This window comes from Salvelinus namaycush, chromosome 28 (assembly GCF_016432855.1).
Source record: "Salvelinus namaycush isolate Seneca chromosome 28, SaNama_1.0, whole genome shotgun sequence".
NCBI classification, from domain to species: Eukaryota; Metazoa; Chordata; class Actinopteri; order Salmoniformes; family Salmonidae; genus Salvelinus; species Salvelinus namaycush.
Genome location: NC_052334.1, coordinates 20,287,254 through 20,307,728, shown reverse-complemented (window position 1 = coordinate 20,307,728; position 20,475 = coordinate 20,287,254). Strand labels below are relative to the sequence as shown.

General features: G+C 45.5%; 1 protein-coding gene across 1 annotated transcript in view; it reads left to right on the top strand.

The window, feature by feature from the left end:
* The window catches only part of LOC120023672 (transmembrane protein KIAA1109 homolog), a 96,314-nt gene that overhangs the window by 13,618 nt on the left and 62,221 nt on the right, over positions 1–20,475 (top strand). The window contains 18 exon segments of the mRNA XM_038967725.1: positions 715–844; positions 1,244–1,360; positions 1,574–1,652; positions 1,752–1,816; positions 1,970–2,226; positions 2,351–2,544; positions 2,670–2,749; positions 2,868–3,015; positions 3,156–3,312; positions 3,476–3,554; positions 4,373–4,464; positions 4,772–4,889; positions 14,023–14,178; positions 14,304–14,401; positions 18,697–18,884; positions 19,025–19,131; positions 19,866–20,083; positions 20,222–20,440. Of these exon segments, the coding sequence (XP_038823653.1) occupies positions 748–844; positions 1,244–1,360; positions 1,574–1,652; positions 1,752–1,816; positions 1,970–2,226; positions 2,351–2,544; positions 2,670–2,749; positions 2,868–3,015; positions 3,156–3,312; positions 3,476–3,554; positions 4,373–4,464; positions 4,772–4,889; positions 14,023–14,178; positions 14,304–14,401; positions 18,697–18,884; positions 19,025–19,131; positions 19,866–20,083; positions 20,222–20,440 (2,469 nt within the window). The 5' untranslated portion in view covers positions 715–747.

Here is a 20,475-nt window from a genome sequence, read left to right as displayed (position 1 = left end):
GCACTTCCGGAAATACCGTATAGTACAGAAATGGTATGACAATCGGGATACCGCCCAACTCTAGTCAAACTACAACATAATATGTGAAAATGAAAACATTTGGATTTTAGCCGTTTTTTTTTTTTTTGACAATTTAAATTAAAGGATTAATCATTTTTTAATAATAAAATAGTTTGAAAACCCTGCTTGTAAGCTTTTAAATTATATCACACTCAACTGTTTATCTTTTCCAGTGATGAAGACCTGGGATGTCTCATGGGAGGGTGGTGTGTGCAAAATGGGTCAACTGAGCACCTCTATCTCCTAAAATGTTTTTGCATTGAAGTCCAAAAAGTCACTTTCTGACCATCTCTACCATAAGCAAATATGTATGAAAGTTTCATTCAAATCAAAAGGGGTCCATTCAAAAAGTGATTGAAATCAAATGGAATGACCCTTTACTAACATGTCATGCAATTCTTTTAACAATGTTGGCAACTAGTTAGGCTTAGGGTCCCTCAGCTATTGCACACGTTTGTTCATTTTTGTAGCAGCACACCTAATTCAACCAAGCAAAGGCATTGATGGTTCATTGACTAGTAGAATCTGCGTTAGTGCTAGAAGAGTGTTATGTCTGGCGTTTTCCCAGAGTCATTTATTTTGAAACACAGTTATTTGGCTTTCTGCTGTGATAATCAGTAAACTCATCTTATGATGCCATTTGGTCTGTTTCAGTGCTGTTTGTCATACTGAGCCGCAGCTGTAGTCATGGATGCCAAAGCCAACGACAGCACCTTCCCTAGTTTTGGAGACTTAGATGATTTCCTCACCAAGCACGACTCCAATTTTGTGTGGCTACTTGTGGGTAAGTGTTGAGGAAATTTTCTAGACGAAGAGTGGAAGTGGAAAAACACCTGAGTTAGAGGGCTGGCTGCAGTGAATCGCACCCATTTCTCAAATTAGAGTTGATGCATGGGGAGCACTTAACTCCAAGTATACAGGCGTGAAGCCTCATTTAACACTATCATAACGATATGAGACATAGTTTAAACCCTCTATGAGTCAGTGGTAACCAGGGGTGTAATTCCGTTCTTAATGGTAACCCATCTTTCACTTGAGTCATGGCAGGACGTGGACCAGCTATTATGTCACTGTTGTGACAACCTTAATGAAGTCGTTACGACAGTACCAAACATTTTCTCCCGAACTAAGGATGGTGGGACATCAGTGACGCTAGCTGACTGTGCTCTGTTTTCTCTTCCAGCCACCATTCTGTCCTGTGGATGGATCATCTACCTGACCTACTACAACTCCCGTAACATCGGCCTCATCTTAACCCTCATCACCAACAGACTCTACAAGAATGGCTACATTCACATTGGTGAGTGTAAATAATGTAATGAAACAAGCTTGCAGATGTGTGAATTATGAACCTTGCCAGAGACTTGCAGACTCAGACTTGGCTACAGGTGCCCTATTTATGGAATTCAGTGTGAAGAATCTAATGTTTGCGTGTCTGAAATTTAGTGTGAATCTGTGACCTACTTGCATCAGTTTTAGCATCACTGTCTGACTGTCTGTCCTCTCTCCACAGGCTCCTTCTCCTTCTCGGTGCTGTCGGGGAAGGTCATGTTCAGAGATGTGTACTTCATCAACGAAGACATGTCCATCAGGTGCTTACTTTTACAGTGTTATGTATTCTACTCTCTGTACAGTACATGCTTATATTCTAATACTATTTTATTCTACCTTCAATGTATTTTGTGTTGCAGAATACAAGATGGTTTCCTTATATTCCGCTGGTGGAAAATGTATAACCCTAAGCAGAAACAGCACGGTCAGTGGATTGTACAAGAGACATTATTGTTTTGATATGGGAAACAAGTCCATAGGTGTAGGAGTGGTGGGAGGCCGCAATAACTCAAATGGCTTGTACTCTTCTTGACCATCGTATCAAAGTTACAGATGATCTTGTTCTTCTCTTCTCCAGACCCCAAGGCTGAGACCAGGCTCTACGTGACCGTAAATGGATTTGAGTTCCACGTTTACAACCGCACAGACCTCTACGCACGGCTACAGGAGACCTTCGGATTGGACCCCACCCTCATACCTCCCAAAAAAGACGAGGAGAGAGGAAGAGAGGAACGAGAAAAGAGCATGGACAGTGTTAACATCAAAGCAGAGTCTCCAGACCCGTCGTCATCTTGGAGATCCCTCATCCCCGTCATCAAAGTCAACATCAGCACAGTGAGTTTCCCGTTAGCTCAGCTACATCTGAGACATCATACCCACACACGCTAGTCAATAGTTAGGTTATCTGAAAGTGCACTTATGTTTAATTCTCATCACTGTATCGTGTGCATTTCTCCAGGGTCGCTTAGCATTTGGGAACCACCACCTCCCACAGACGATATGTGTGAATTTTGAGGATGCCTTCCTGACCTACGCCACCAAACCCCCCTCCAGCCACCTGGACCAATACATGCACATCGTCAAGGGCTCTCTGGAGAATGTCCGCGTCATGCTCGTACCCAGCCCACGCTACCTGGGCATGCAGAACGACGAGTAAGTTGACCTTTGACCCTAAACCCTAACCCCCATTACATGGGCCCGCTGAACGATAAGTGAGCTGACCATCGACCCTAAACCCTCTTAATCCAAAAGAATACAACCTCTATTGTCCTCCATAGGCCGCCCAGACTGATGGGAGAAGGATTTGTGGTCATGCAGTCTAATGACGTGGACATCTACTATTACCAGGATGAACCAGGTATGAACATATTGTGTAGAATTCTGGTCTGTTTGCCAGGATCGAAGAGTCCTGAATAGTTTTTTTTTTATACCTGTAAAGTCATTAGTAATTAATATTCTTGTGTGTGTATTGTCAGGCCTGGTCCCAGAGGAGCAGGAGAGTGGGGATCCAGAGCTGTGTGGAGAGGGCACCAAACTGCAAGATCTGCCTCCCTGCTGGGGTCTGGACATAGTCTGTGGAAAAGGAACTGACTTCAACTATGGACCCTGGGCAGACAGGCAGAGGTACACACACACACACACACACAAACTAACTATACTACTACATAAAACATAATTGGCTGTTCACCAGACTCAGCAGCATTCGCTCCTGTGTGCAGAGACCATAGGAATATAATTACTAATATTTATATTTCTGTATGCAGGGACTGCCTGTGGAAGTTCTTCCTCCCGGCAGACTACCAGTCCTTGGGTGTTACGGAGGTGGCTCAGCCTGGCAAACCCAGACAGATCCTAGCCTTTGAGCTGCGCATGAACATCATCGCAGACGCCACAATAGACCTGCTCTTCACCAAAAACAGGGTACTAGGAGACCAGGCTTCTCACTCTCTCTCCTCTCCTTTTGTTAAAAGCTCCATGTATTAGATAATGGCAGATCTAAATAGCTCTAAACTATTATAATCCATTCCACAATGGGATCATGTGTTTCTCACATTATGCGCTCTGTTGATTTTTCTGCTCTTAGGAAACCAATGCTGTCCATGTGAATGTCGGAGCAGGCTCTTATCTGGAAGTGAATATCCCCATGACTGTGGGGGAGTCTGGTGAGTGGGACACTGAGAGAAACAACTGAGGTTAGAAGAAAGTGTGTCTAGTAAGGGTGTGCCGACCTGACCATATTCGTAATCGTATCCATAATTAACAGTTGATAGTCGGATCGGATGATATTCGTGATCTGAAAACACAGTGTTTAAATATGCCTAAATAGATGTTGTCAAAATACCAATCTCCCTGCAAAATAAACTGCAGATTAGGAGCCGTGTGTGTGTCTGACCTCAACTTGCAGAAGGCAGTTTGCTGTCACTCAGTCATCTTTTCTCCCTACCCTCGGCCTGCTTGTTAGATACTTTGCACATTGATAGCTTGAGCAAATGTCCTACCCATAGGAGGCTAACAGAAGGCAGCATCAATAAATTATCAAACCAAAAGATGCAAGGAGAAGTGGTCGGGTGAAATACAGCTTCGCTCTATTCAATCAGAGCAGCAGGATCAACGTAGAGCCCGCCCTTCTCTTTACAGACAGGAAAACTAGCCAGTTGAGTTATTTAGACCACGTAGCACCTTGTATTTGATTGAAAGATACGCACTGGCACCCGAAAATGACTTACTTTCCGATCACGGATAATAACAAAAAATACTTGGATCATAATCGTATCAGGACAATTGCCCATATCCGTTACAATTCTTGTTTTATCCGACTACTCGGCACACCACTAGTCTTTAGGTCTATGGTTACAGGGTAAGACAGAGGAGGGATGCCATGAAAGCATGCATTAATCCTGACTCATTAATCAATATTACCATCAATAAAGTTCAAACTTGGACTGTCTGTGAGCATTCGTTCTCTCCTCTCTCTCCCCAGGCTACTCTCCCACAATCAAAGGTCAGCTGCTCCATGTTGACACCACCACCAGCATGCAGTACAGGACCCTACTGGAGGCTGAGATGCTGGCTGTAAGTACCGTACAATAGGAATCTGTAGGGGTCCTATTCTACCACAAGCCATAGCCTGAATTTCCAATACAAGTTTTGACCTGCAATAGAGTGATTTTTGGGATTCAAATTCATTCCATGGATCATTTCACTATTTGATTTAGAATTTTAGGACCCCTTTAGGTATAAAAAATTATATACAAAAATGTGGCCTTTACTACTATAGCCCATAGAAACACATTTAATAACACATTCATAAATGGCAAAAAAGACAGTAAAAAAATTAATCAGACATCCAAAAAATTATTACCTTTACATGTCCCCTCAGTTCCATGTGATTGCCAGCTATCCCTGTGTATGGAACATGCCCCAGTCCTGGAACTGTGAGATAGAGGTGTACAAGGCCACCTATCACTTCATTTACGCCCAGAAGAACTTCTTCACAGGTAAGACCCCCCTTTCCTCTGTCTATAGACAAATGTATTATACACATACAGTCGTGGCCAAAAGTTTTGAGAATGACACAAATATAAATTTTCACAAAGTCTGCTGCCTCAGTTTGTATGATTGCAATTTGCATATACTCCAGAATGATATGAAGAGTGATCAGATGAATTGCAATTAATTGCAAAGTCCCTCTTTGCCATGCAAATTAACTGAATCCCCCCAAAAAAACATTTCCACTGCATTTCAGCCCTGCCACAATAGGACCAGCTGACATCATGTCAGTGATTCTCTTGTTAACACGGGTCTTTGTGTTGACGAGGACAAGGCTGGAGATCACTCTGTCATGCTGATTTGAGTTTGAATAACAGTCTGGAAGCTTCAAAAGAAGGGTGGTGCTTGGAATCATTGTTCTTCCTCTGTCAACCATGGTTGCCTGCAAGGAAACACGTGCCGTCATCATTGCTTTGCACAAAAAGGGCGCGAAGCCAGGATATTGCTGCCCGTAAGATTGCACCTAAATCAACCATTTATCGGATCATCAAGAACTTCAAGGAGAGCGGGTCAATTGTTGTGAAGAAGTCTTCAGGGCGCCCAAGAAAGTCCAGCAAGCGCCAGGACCGTCTCCTAAGGTTGATTCAGCTGTGGGATTGGGGCACCACCCGTACAGAGCTTGCTCAGGAATGGCAGCAGGCAGGTGTGAGTGCATCTGTACGCACAGTGAGGCGAAGACTTTTGGAGGATGGCCTGGTGTCAAGAAGGGCAGCAAAGAAGCCACTTCTCTCCAGGAAAAACATCAGGGACAGACTGATATTTTGCAAAAGGTACAGGGATTGGACTGCTGAGGACTGGGATAAAGTCATTTTCTCTGATGAATCCCCTTTCCGATTGTTTGGGGCATCCGGAAAAAAGCTTGTCCGGAGAAGATAAGGTGAGCGCTACCATCAGTCCAGTGTCATGCCAACAGTAAAGCATCATGAGACCATTCATGTGTGGGGTTGCTTCTCAGCCAAGGAAGTGGGCTCACTCACAATTTTGCCTAAACACAGCCATGAATAAAGAATGGTACCAACACAACCTCCGAGAGCAACTTCTCCCAACCATCCAGGAACAGTTTGGTGATGAACAATGCCTTTTCCAGCATGATGGAGCACCTTGCCATAAGGCAAAAGTGATAACTAAGTGTCTCGGGGAACAAAACATTGATATTTTGGGTCCATGGCCAGGAAACTCCCCAGACCTTAATCCAATTGAGAACTTGTGGTCAATCCTCAAGAGGCGGGCAGACAAACAAAAACCCACAAATTCTGACAAACTCCAAGCATTGATTATGCAAGAATGGGCTGCCATCAGTCAGGATGTGGCCCAGAAGTTAATTGACAGCATGCCAGGGCGGATTACAGAGGTCTTGAAAAAGAAGGGTCAACACTGCAAATATTGGCTCTTTGCATCAACTTCATGTAATTGTCAATAAAAGCCTTTGACACTTATGAAATGCTTGTTTTATACTTCAGTATTCCATAGTAACATCTGACAAAAATATCTAAAGACACTGAAGCAGCAAACTTTGTGGAAGTTAATATTTGTGTCATTCTCAAAACTTTTGGCCACGACTGTACAGTACCAGTCAAAAGTTTGGACACACCTACTAATTCCAGGTTTTTTCATTATTTTTACTATTTTCTACATTGTAGAATAATAGTGAAGACATCAAAACTATGAAATAACACATATGGAATCATATAGTAACAAAACAATGTTAAACAAATCTAAATATATTTTATAATTTAGATTCTTCAAAGTAGCCACCCTTTGCCTTGATGACAGCTTAGCACACTCTTGGCATTACTTTTGGCTGGTACTGTATATTAAACTGAATGAAAGCTACAGTGCATTCTGAAAATATTCAGACCATTACTTTTTCCACATTTTGTTACGTTACAGCCTCATCAATTTACACACAATACCTCATAATGACAAAGCAAAAACAGTTTTTTGTTATGTTTGGAAATGTATTAAAAATAAAAAACTGATATCACATTTACATAAGTATTCAGACCCTTTACTCAGTACTTTGTTAAAGCACCTTGGCAGCGATAACAGCCTCAAGTCTTCTTGGGTATGACGCTAAAAGCTTGGCACACCTGTAGTTGGGGAGTTTCTCCCATTGTTCTCTGCAGATCCTGTCAAGCTCTCTGGTTGGATGGGGATCGTCGCTGCACAGCTATTTTCAGGTCTCTCCAGAGATGTTCGATTGGGTTCAAGTCCGGGCTCTGGCTGGGCCACTCAAGGACATTCTGAGACTTGCTCTAGAGCCAGTCCTCCGTTGTCTTGGCTGTGTGCTTAGGGTTGTTGTCCTGTTCGAAGGTGAACCTTTGTCTGAGGTCCTGAGCGCTCTGGAGCAGGTTTTCATCAATGATCTCTCTGTACTTTGCTCCGTTCATATTTCCCTTGATTCTGACTAGTCTCCCAGTCCTTGCTGCTGAAAAACATCCCCGCAGCATGATGCTGCCACCACCATGCTTCACCGTAGGGATGGTGCCAGGTTTCCTCCAGAAGTGACGCTTGGCATTGGGGCCAAAGAGTTCAATCTTGGTTTCATCAGACCAGAGAATCTTGTTTCTCATGATCAGAGTACTTCAGATAGCTTTTAGCACCTGAAGGATATGTGCATTTTACTGAAGAGTGGCTTCCGTCTGGTCACTCTACCATAAAGGCCTGATTGGTGGAGGGCTGCAAAGATGGTTGTCCTTCTGGAAGGTTCTCCCATCTCCACAGAGGAACTCTAGAGCTCTGTCAGTGACCATAGGGTTCTTGGTCACCTCCCTGACCAAGCACCTTCTCCCCCGATTGCTCAGTTTGGCCGGGCGGTCAGCTCTAGGAAGAGTCTTGGTGGTTCCAAACTTCTTCCATTTAAGAATGATGTAGGCCACTGTGTTTTTGGGGACCTTCAATGTGGCAGAATTGTTTTAGTAACCTTCCCCAGATCTGTGCCTTGACACAATCCTGTCTTGGAGCTCTACAGACAATTCCTTCGACCTCATGGCTTGGTTTTTGCTCTGACATGCACTGCCAACTGTGGGACCTTATATAGACAGGTGTGTGCCTTTCCGAATCATGTCCAATCAATTGCATTTATCACAGGTGGACTGGACTCCAAGTTGTAGAAACATCTTAAGGATGATCAATGAAAACAGGATGCACCTGAGCTCAATTTCGAGTCTCATAGCAAAGGGTCTAAATACTTATGTAAATAAGGTATTTCTTTTTTCCCCCTACATTTTCTAGAATTTCTAAACCTGTTTTCGCGTTGTCATTATGGGGTATTGTGTGTAGATTGAGGATTTTTTATTTATTTAATACATTTTAGAATAAGGCTGTAACGTAACAAAATGTGGAAAAAGGCATCTGAATACTTTCTGAATGCACTGTACAGATCTGCCCTTAAAGGAATAATCCACTCAAAACCACCAATTCCTTGTGATTTACATTGTTAAATAACACAACTGAGAACAATATATGTTGTGAAAATGTTTTGCATTTCATGGTTATAATAAGTTAGGGAGCAAAGTAAAAATTGTGGAAGTCTGCAGAGTCGACGACAAAAACCGCAATGCAAATTCTCTCTAGAAAGGGAGGCTGGCTGGCTAACTAGGTAGGTAGCTAGCTAGAAAACATAGCTACACACAATAATACCAGTCAATATCAGCATGTGAAGTAGTTGTAAAATCCCTGAAGCAAACGGCACTCAATTTAGGAGTTACAATCTCACCATGTTCAACCTGGTAGAGATTGTGTTTCTAGCTCAAAGCTGTGTGTCAGGTTGCTCTGGCAACGTGCAAGGGCCCTGCGTGCAGGGAGACGGAGGAGAAAAAACGCTTTGCGCCATGGTAGTTGAAGGAAGAAAGGATATTAATTTGGCAGCGCACTGAGTACATTTGAACAACATATATACTTTCTTACGATGATACAGACAGATGGATGTGTTCTAGACCAGTATAGTCCCAGTCGGTATTGGATAGAAGTTGCGGCCCTGCACACCTGTGGGGAAAACAACCTGTGGTTACCTAGGTTACCCATTTTACTCAAAGCATCAACAACAAAAAATTCTAACTACTTAGAAAAGCGAAATATTGTTGGGCTTCCCTCATGCAAAGACCAACAACACGAACAAACAGTCTATACAGCTACAAGTAGTGAGTGGAGTTACAAACAGTCTATACAGCTACAAGTAGTGAGTGGAGTTACAAACAGTCTATACAGCTACAAGTAGTGAGTGGAGTTACAAACAGACTATACAGCTACAAGTAGTGAGTGGAGTTACAAACAGACTATACAGCTACAAGTAGTGAGTGTAGTTACAAACGGACTATACAGCTACAAGTAGTGAGTGGAGTTACAAACAGTCTATACAGCTACAAGTAGTGAGTGAAGTTACAAACAGACTATACAGCTACAAGTAGTGAGTGGAGTTACAAATGGACTACATTACATTACATTTAAGTCATTTAGCAGACGCTCTTATCCAGAGCGACTTACAAATTGGTGCATTCACCTTATGATATCCAGTGGAACAACCACTTTACAATAGTGCATCTAAATCTTTTAAGGGGGGGGGTGGGGGGGGGTTAGAAGGATTACTTTATCCTATCCTAGGTATTCCTTAAAGAGGTGGGGTTTCAGGTGTCTCCGGAAGGTGGTGATTGACTCCGCTGACCTGGCGTCGTGAGGGAGTTTGTTCCACCATTGGGGTGCCAGAGCAGCGAACAGTTTTGACTGGGCTGAGCGGGAACTGTACTTCCTCAGAGGTAGGGAGGCAAGCAGGCCAGAGGTGGATGAACGCAGTGCCCTTGTTTGGGTGTAGGGCCTGATCAGAGCCTGAAGGTACGGAGGTGCCGTTCCCCTCACAGCTCCGTAGGCAAGCACCATGGTCTTGTAGCGGATGCGAGCTTCAACTGGAAGCCAGTGGAGAGAGCGGAGGAGCGGGGTGACGTGAGAGAACTTGGGAAGGTTGAACACCAGACGGGCTGCGGCGTTCTGGATGAGTTGTAGGGGTTTAATGGCACAGGCAGGGAGCCCAGCCAACAGCGAGTTGCAGTAATCCAGACGGGAAATGACAAGTGCCTGGATTAGGACCTGCGCCGCTTCCTGTGTGAGGCAGGGTCGTACTCTGCGAATGTTGTAGAGCATGAACCTACAGGAACGGGTCACCGCCTTGATGTTAGTTGAGAACGACAGGGTGTTGTCCAGGATCACGCCAAGATCCTTAGCACTCTGGGAGGAGGACACAATGGAGTTGTCAACCGTGATGGCGCGATCATGGAACGGGCAGTCCTTCCCCGGGAGGAAGAGCAGCTCCGTCTTGCCGAGGTTCAGCTTGAGGTGGTGATCCGTCATCCACACTCATATGTCTGCCAGACATGCAGAGATGCGATTCGCCACCTGGTTATCAGAAGGGGGAAAGAAGAAGATTAATTGTGTGTCGTCTGCATAGCAATGATAGGAGAGACCATGTGAGGATATGACAGAGCCAAGTGACTTGGTGTATAGCGAGAATAGGAGAGGGCCTAGAACAGAGCCCTGGGGGACACCAGTGGTGAGAGCACGTGGTGCGGAGACAGATTCTCGCCACGCCACCTGGTAGGAGCGACCTGTCAGGTAGGACGCAATCCAAGCGTGGGCCGCGCCGGAGATGCCCAACTCGGAGAGGGTGGAGAGGAGGATCTGATGGTTCACGGTATCAAAGGCAGCCGATAGGTCTAGAAGGATGAGCGCAGAGGAGAGAGAGTTAGCTTTAGCAGTGCGGAGCGCCTCCGTGACACAGAGAAGAGCAGTCTCAGTTGAATGACTAGTCTTGAAACCTGACTGATTTGGATCAAGAAGGTCATTCTGAGAGAGATAGCAGGAGAGCTGGCCAAGGACGGCACGTTCAAGAGTTTTGGAGAGAAAAGAAAGAAGGGATACTGGTCTGTAGTTGTTGACATCGGAGGGATCGAGTGTAGGTTTTTTCAGAAGGGGTGCAACTCTCGCTCTCTTGAAGACGGAAGGGACGTAGCCAGCGGTCAAGGATGAGTTGATGAGCAGGTGAGGTAAGGGAGAAGGTCTCCGGAAATGGTCTGGAGAAGAGAGGAGGGGATAGGGTCAAGCGGGCAGGTTGTTGGGCGGCCGGCCGTCACAAGACGCGAGATTTCATCTGGAGAGAGAGGGGAGAAAGAGGTCAAAGCACAGGGTAGGGCAGTGTGAGCAGAACCAGCGGTGTCGTTTGACTTAGCAAACGAGGATCGGATGTCGTCGACCTTCTTTTCAAAATGGTTGACGAAGTCATCCGCAGAGAGGGGGGAGGGGGAGGAGGATTCAGGAGGGAGGAGAAGGTGGCAAAGAGCTTCCTAGGGTTAGAGGCAGATGCTTGGAATTTAGAGTGGTAGAAAGTGGCTTTAGCAGCAGAGACAGAAGAGGAAAATGTAGAGAGGAGGGAGTGAAAGGATGCCAGGTCCGCAGGGAGGCGAGTTTTCCTCCATTTCCGCTCGGCTGCCCGGAGCCCTGTTCTGTGAGCTCGCAATGAGTCATCGAGCCACGGAGCAGGAGGGGAGGACCGAGCCGGCCTGGAGGATAGGGGACATAGAGAGTCAAAGGATGCAGAAAGGGAGGAGAGGAGGGTTGAGGAGGCAGAATCAGGAGATAGGTTGGAGAAGGTTTGAGCAGAGGGAAGAGATGATAGGATGGAAGAGGAGAGAGTAGCGGGGGAGAGAGAGCGAAGGTTGGGACGGCGCGATACCATCCGAGTAGGGGCAGAGTGGGAAGTGTTGGATGAGAGCGAGAGGGAAAAGGATACAAGGTAGTGGTCGGAGACTTGGAGGGGAGTTGCAATGAGATTAGTGGAAGAACAGCATCTAGTAAAGATGAGGTCAAGCGTATTGCCTGCCTTGTGAGTAGGGGGGGAAGGTGAGAGGGTGAGGTCAAAAGAGGAGAGGAGTGGAAAGAAGGAGGCAGAGAGGAATGAGTCAAAGGTAGACGTGGGGAGGTTAAAGTCACCCAGAACTGTGAGAGGTGAGCCATCCTCAGGAAAGGAACTTATCAAGGCATCAAGCTCATTGATGAACTCTCCAAGGGAACCTGGAGGGCGATAAATGATAAGGATATTAAGCTTGAAAGGGCTGGTAACTGTGACAGCATGGAATTCAAAGGAGGCGATAGACAGATGGGTCAGGGGAGAAAGAGAGAATGTCCACATGGGAGAGATGAGGATCCCAGTGCCACCACCCCGCTGACCAGAAGCTCTCGGGGTGTGCGAGAACACGTGGGCAGACGAGGAGAGAGCAGTAGGAGTAGCAGTGTTATCTGTGGTAATCCATGTTTCCGTCAGTGCCAAGAAGTTGAGGGACTGGAGGGAAGCATAGGCTGAGATGAACTCTGCCTTGTTGGCCGCAGATCGGCAGTTCCAGAGGCTGCCGGAGACCTGGAACTCCACGTGGGTCGTGCGCGCTGGGACCACCAGGTTAGAGTGGCAGCGGCCACGCGGTGTGAAGCGTTTGTATGGTCTGTGCAGAGAGGAGAGAACAGGGATAGACAGACACATAGTTGACAGGCTACAGAAGAGGCTACGCTAATGCAAAGGAGATTGGAATGACAAGTGGACTACACGTCTCGAATGTTCAGAAAGTTAAGCTTACGTTGCAAAAATCTTATTGACTAAAATGATTAAAATGATACAGTACTGCTGGCTGGTGAAGTAGGCTAGCTAGCAGTGGCTGCGTTGTTGACTTTGTTTGAAAGTGTAGCTGGCTAGGTAACCTCGATAACTGGCTAGGTAACCTCGATAATTACTCTAAACTACACAATTATCTTAGATACAAAGACAGCAAAGACAACTATGTAGCTAGCTAACACTACACTAATCAAATCGTTCCCTTGTAATGTATTCGTTTCTACAGTGCTGCTAGCCGGTAGAAGTTGACTAGCTAGCTAGCAGTTGTTGACTAGGTAGGAGAACGGTGGCGCGGCGGACGAAAAAAATAGCTGGCTAGCTAACCTCGATAATTACTCTAAACTACACAATTATCTTTGATACAAAGACGGCTATGTAGCTAGCTAAGAAAAATTGCTCAGATCAAACAAATCAAACCGTTGTACTGTAATGAAATGTAATATTACCTGTGGAGCGAAGCGAAGTGCGACTACTCGCTCCAACCCGGAAGTGACAATAAACTATACAGACTATACAGCTACAAGTAGTGAGTGGAGTTACAGACTATACAGCTACAAGTAGTGAGTGGAGTTACAGACTATACAGCTACAAGTAGTGAGTGGAGTTACAGACTATACAGCTACAAGTAGTGAGTGGAGTTACAAACGGACTATACAGCTACAAGTAGTGAGTGGAGTTACAAACAGACTATACAGCCACAAGTAGTGAGTGGAGTTACAAACAGACTATACAGCGACAAGTAGTGAGTGGAGTTACAAATGGACTATACAAATTAAGTTAAATGTGTCATACCTGTGATTTAAATATTTTACACACACAGCTATGTGTAGGATTCTTGGACACTGGGTCTCCACATATGCCGGGTAGCCTGAAGCCACATGGCTCTTCTTGCAGGCTCTATTTCCCTACGTGGGAAATAAACCTGGTTATACATGTACATGTAACCTGGTTACATGTACATTGAAGAACACAGCAGTTTATCAGGGCTCCCGAGTGGCTCAGCGGTCTAAGGCACTTCATCTCACTGCAAGAGGCGTCACTTCAGTCCCTGGTTCGAATCCAGACTGTATCACATCCGGCCGTGGTTGGTTGTCCCATAGGGCGGTGCACAATTGGTCCAGCGTCGTCCGGGTTTGGCTGGGGTAGGCCGTCATTGTAAATAAGAATTTGTTCTTAACTGACTTGCCTAGTTAAATACAAAAAAATAAGCAAGTTTTGTTATTTCTGTATAACAAAAAATCTACGGCCAAGTTGGCTCTTTTTTATAATGGGGGTCAATGGGATAGAATGTTTGTCTTCCCCAATTTGTGAGCGTGGTCGAGGAATTCCTTAATTCTTAAATATATAGAATCAGTATGCCCATACCATCATTTCTAGGGTGGATTATCCCTTTAACATCATGTATTTGGTTTGTTTCTGTCCATGTCCAGACCTGATCGGGGACTGGGCCAGCGACAGCGCCCCAGATATCTACTCATTTGTCCCTTACGCCTGGAAGTTCAAGGTCCTCTTCCATCAGTTTGAGATGATCTGGGCTGCCAACCAGCACAACTGGATCGACTGCTCCACCAAGCAACAGGAGAATGGTGAGAGGGCTGTTGGAATTCAATGATGAACAAACTCAATAATTCGCAAGGAGTAAACAAAATAGTTCATTTAGTGAACGTTTACACTTTGGCTGCACTTTTGATATTATCCCTTTGTCTTTCAGTGTACCTGGCTGCTTGTGGGGAGACTCTGATCATTGATTTCACATTGCCTTTTAATGAGTATGTCCCTACCACCTGCAATACAAAGTTCTGTCTGAGGGTGAGTAGTTAATAGCAGATGGGATTTTTCATGATTTTCTGATCATGTGAAGAATGGAAAACCCTTACAGCAGGGGTTCTCAAACTTTTTGCCTTATCAAATGTTATTGGTCACATACACATGGTTAGCAGATGTTAATGCGAGTGTAGCGAAATGCTTGTAATACATAAAAAGCAAAATGCTGCATAGTGTCCTAATAACGCGAAGCGAGGCGACCATCTCTGTCGGCGCCATATAAGTCACTCCTGGGACCCCTTTTGTGATAGCAAATGTATCATGGACCCCCTCATAATCAGAACACAAATCGAGTGAGATAAAAATAACATACAAAGAGTTTGGCTATGACTTCGGCAGTGCATGTCCGGACAAACCAAGTCTTGGGGCCCTGGGAATTAACATTTTAAATCAAATGTTCAGCAATCTACAGATTTATGTGGCAGCGTGATGTTTTGTTGTTGCAGCTTTAAAGCTAATATTCTGTAATTCTACACATTTGTCCATACGGCAAAGAACTTAGCAGTTTTAAAGCTTAAATTATAGTGCATTTTAAAGCTTAAATTACAGCGGTATACAAGAAGTATTGAGTTGAAAAATGTATAATTGGTGGAGTATAGGACTACTGTGGATACCAATATCCCTGTGAGCCTCCCAGACCCATGTTGAACAGGGTTAAGAACAGATATTGCGGACCCCCTGCAGTACCTCTGCGGACCCCACTTTGAGAACCCCTGCCTTAAGGCGTCCGCAAGCTCCCAGCTGAAACAGTTCGGAAGAGTTTGTGCATATATTATGTCGACATTTTGTAATGTTTTAGTTTGTTTTGGACTTCGATAAGGATTTTTTTCAGCCAAAGTTCGGGAGCTGAAGTCTACGCCCATTCGTCTGTGATTGGTGTACTGTAGGGATTCTTCAATAAAGTATTTTGTCATTCAATGAGAGATGACTTGTTTTCCTGCAGTTTTTTTAATGAGAAATCCTGCAACAAACTTCTTAGATGTAAAATGAGTCAAAAACATGAAAATTAATGACATTATTAATTATTATTATTATAAAAAACATTGTTACCCCTTTTTCACCCCAATTTCGTGGTATCCAATTGTCTCAACGCTGCAACTCCCGTACGGACTCGGGAGAGGCGACGGTCGAGAGGTATGCGTCCACCGAAACCCAACCAAGCCGCACTGCTTCTTGACACAATGCCTACTTAACCCGGAAGCCAGCTGCACCAATGTGTCGGAGGAAACCCCGTAACACCTGACGACTGTGTCAACGTGCACTGCGCCCGGCCCGCCACAGGAGTCGCTAGTGCGCGATGGGACAAGGACATCCCTGCCGGCCAAACCCTTCCCTAACCCGGACGACGCTGGGCCAATTGTGCGCCGCAACACGGGTCTCCCGGACGACTGCGACAGAGCCTTGACTCGAACCCAGAATCTCTAGTGGCACAGCTAGCATTGCGAAATGACCGATTTCTTGAGTTATCTTCGATTAATTCTGACTATTTTGAGTAAGTCTATAATGGCTACGGCATCTTTTGACTAACTTGCCCTCCAAATACACCTCTGCTGTTTTCAATCAGGATCTCAGCGATCACTGCCTCATTCCCTGCATCCGTTATGGGTGCGGGGTCATCACTGTCAAACGCTCCCTAAAACACTTCTGTGAGCAGGCCTTTCTAATCGACCTGGCCCGGATATCCTGGAAGGATATTGACCTCATCCCGTCAGTAGAGGATGCCTGGTTGTTCTTTAAAAGTAATTTCCTCACCATCTTGAATAAGCATGTCCCATTCAAAAAATGTAGAACCAGGAACAGATATAGCCCTTGGTTCACTCCAGACCTGTCTGCCCTCGACCAGCACAAAACATCCTGTGGGATACTGCACTAGCATCGAATAGTCCCCGCGATATGCAACTTTTCAGGGAAGTCCGGAACGAATACACACAGTCAGTTAGGAAAGCAAAGGCTAGCTTTTTCAAACAGAAATTTGCATCCTGTAGCTTTAACTCCATAAAGTTCTGGGACACTGTAAAGTCCATGGAGAATAAGAGCACCTCCCAGCTGCCCACTGCACTGAGGCTAGGAAACACTGTCACTACCGATAAATCCACAATAATTGAGAATTTCAATAAGCTTTTCATCTCGGCTTTCTTCCTGGCTACCCCAACCCTGGCCAACAGCTCCGCACCCCCTGCAGCTACTTGCCCAAGGCTCCCCAGCTTCTCCTTCACCCAAATCCAGATAAAGATGTTCTGAAAGAGCTGCAAAACCTGGACCCGTACAAATCAGCTGGGCTAGACAATCTGGACCCTCTCTTTCTAAAATTATCCGCCACCATTGTTGCAACCCCTATTACTAATCTGTTCAACCTCTCTTTCGTATCGTCCGAGGTTCCTAAAGATTAGAAAGCTGCCGCGGTCATCCCCCACTTCAAAGGGCGTGACACTCTAGATCCAAACTGTTACAGACCTATATCCATCCTACCCTGCCTTTCTAAAGTCTTCGAAAGCCAAGTTAACAAACCGATCAATGACCATTTCGAATCCCACTGTACCTTCTCTGCTATGCAATCTGGTTTCAGAGCTGGTCATGGGTGCACCTCAGCAACACTCAAGGTCCTAAACGATATCATAACCGCCATTGATAAAAGACAGTACTGTTTAGCCGTCTTCATCGACCTGGCCAAGCCTTTCGACTCTGTCAATCACCGTATTCTTATCGGCAGACTCCACAGCCTTGGTTTTTCTAATGACTGCCTCGCCTGGTTCACAAATCGGAGGGCCTGTTGTCCGGACCTCTGGCAGTCTCTATGGGGGTACCACAGGGTTCAATTCTCGGGCCGACTCTTTTTCCCTGTATATATCAACAATGTCGCTCTTGCTGCGGGTGATTCTTTGATCCACCTCTACGCAGACGACAGCATTCTGTATACATCTGGCCCTTCTTTGGACACCGTGTTAACAAACCTCCAAACGCTTCCGTGACCTCCAACAGCTCTTAAAAGCTAGTAAAATGAAATGCATGCTCTTCAACCGATCGCTGCCCACACCCGCCCGACTAGCATCACTACTCTGGACGGTTCTGATTTAGAATATGTGGACAACTACAAATACCTAGGTGTCTGGCTAGACTGCAAACTCTCCTTCCAGACTCATATTAAGCATCTCCAATCCAAAATTAAATCTAGAATTAACTTCCTATTTCGCATCAAAGCCTCCTTCACTCATGCTGCCAAACATACCCTCGTAAAACTGACTGTCCTACCGATCCTCGACTTCGGCGACGTCATTTACAAAATAGCCTCCAACACTCTACTCAGCAAATTGGATGCAGTCTCACAGTGCCATCCGTTTTGTCACCAAAGCCCCATATACCACCCACCACTGCGACCTGTATGCTCTCGTTGGCTGGCTCTCGCTACATATTCGTTGCCAGACCCACTGGCTCCAGGTCATCTCTAAGTCTTTGCTAGGTAAAGCTCCGCCTTATCTCAGCTCACTGGTCACCATAACACCCACCGTAGCACGTGCTCCAGCAGGTATATCTCACTGGTCACCCCCAAAGCCAATTCTTCCTTTGGCCGCCTCTCCTTCCAGTTCTCTGCTGCCAATGACTGGATCGAATTGCAAAAATTGCTCAAGTTGGAGACTTATATCTCCCTCACTAACTTTAAGCTTCAGCTATCTGAGCAGCTTACTGATCGCTGCAGTTGTACACAGCCCATCTGTAAATAGCCCATCCAACTACCTACCTCATCCCCATATTGTTTTTATTTACTTTTTTTTGCTCTTTTGCACACTAGTATATCTACTTGCACATCATCATCATCTGCACATATATCACTCGTGTTAATTTGATCAATTGTAATTACTTCGCTACTATGGCATATTTATTGCCTTACCTCCTTACGCCATTTGCACACACTGTATATAGATTTTTTTATTTTGTTATTGACTGTACTTTTGTTTATCCCACGTGTAACTCTGTGTTGTCGTTTTTTTGTCGCACTGCTTGGCTTTATCTTGGCCAGGTCGCAGTTGTAAATGAGAACTTGTTGTCAACTGGCCTACCTGGTTAAATAAAGGTGATTTTTTTTCTCTTTAATATATTAAAAAAAAAGAAAAATCTCAAAATGGGCAAACAGTACTATTGCCGCTTTTTTCACGTTTTTAAGGGAGTCCGTGAGCACACTCGTTCGGTTCGCCTAGCGGCTGCCTAACTGAAGCATGCTGACGCATTTACTGTACTTAATCCATGTGGGCACTCATAAGTCTCCGTCTCTGTGTAAACCCCAGGCTGAAGACACAGACCTGCGGCTGTCCCTGCCAGACTGCCACCCCAGCAGGTACCCGCTGCTCACCCTGGCCAAGGAATACCAGAACAGCAAGTTGCCCCCTGACATGTGCATGCCTGTGGAGAGTCAGAGCCATAGCGGCCCGCCCAAACTCAACAAGTCCCGCTGGAGGAACATCACCCATGCAGAGTGAGTTAGACCCACTAGCTCTTTTATTTTACAGTATTCCACCAGTATTTACCCATCATTTACTAACAAATTGTGTGGTTGTGCCTTGTGGTGCTTGTTTAATTGAGAAATAAGTAAATCATTTGTTTCTTGTTCTCCAGGGCTGGCTGGGTGGACTGTTGGACTGTCCCAAACTTCCTGCTCATCATTGATTACACCTGGCACCCTATCTATCCTCAGAAAGCAGACGAACAGCTCAAGCAGTCCTGTAAACAGATGCCTCCTATGTTTTAAGTTCATGTCTGTGTTAATACGTGTATACTGTTCATATGTCTGTTTATATCTGTGGTCACCAAAATTTTCTGAACCAAGATCATTTTCTGAGTCTACCGCTGAGCCGAGATCTACTGCTCAGAATGTTTTAAAAACATCACTTAAAACAGTATGCCTATGCAACATGAACCTATTAAAACCAGTTCTGTAGCAATGAGGTTTGTGCAGTAGGCTATAGGCCCAGTTCATTATCACTGCATATTGGCTATGCTAGAATTACCCTGCCAATGTTAATCTTCTTAGGCCAGTTAAAAATTATATTTCAAAACTTGAAGTATATGATCACACTGGTAATATAGCATAATTTGTTGTATTACTTGTGAGGCACAGCTGAGTGAGCATGAATTTAAACAATTTGCTTTATTTTACTGGACTGATGGTGCCTGCATCTGATGGTCAGTCTTAGTGGAGGGAGAGCATCAGAGGGTCTGCCTCTCACGGTCTGATCGTCCCTCAGCTCTCCCCCTTCGCTAAGACTGACCAAAAGGGGACACCGTCTTCCAGCTGATGGCAAGGCTTTATCGTCAGATTTTTTAAAATAAATGTTTTGTGATCGACTAGAAATGCCTTGGAGATAGACCAGTCAATCACGATCCACCGTTTGGTGACCGCTGGTTTATATGGTCTTAATCTGTGCTTATGTATGCAAGTGTTTCTCCTTCCCTGCAGTGTCGGAGATGGAGGATGCCATGCTGTCGTCCTTGCGCCCCCCTGAGCACTCGTCTGTACCCCAACCTCCTCCGCCTCGCCGCTCTGCCCCTAACAGCAGAGTGATCACAGACCCCTCGGAGCTGACCCCTGACAGGCTCCACGTGGAGATGGAGATGTCCCCCGACTCCCAGATCATCCTCTACGGGCCCCTGCTCAAGGCCCTCGTCTCCATCAAGGTACAGTCAGGGACACAACACACAGACTCCAGTGACTCATCCTAAACTTTCCCAGGGATGGTAAATGGGACATTTTAGTAAATCTGAGGGATGAGTCATAAGATTGATCCATCCACCCTTCCCTCCTCCTTTCTGCAGGAGAACTACTTTGGCGAGGACGACATGTACACAGACTTTGAGGAGGCGGTGTCCAGCCCTGTGCTGTCCTACCTGTCCACCTCCTCCATCCTGGGCTGGTCTCCACTGGGCCAGGATGATGACGGGAGGGTTGCCGCCACCCTTCACCCCCTGGCCCTGCGTCCCTGGGACATCACCGTCCTCATCAACCTCTACAAGGTGCACGGACGCCTGCCCATGGTAAGTCCACCCCCACCCACCCATCCAACAACCAC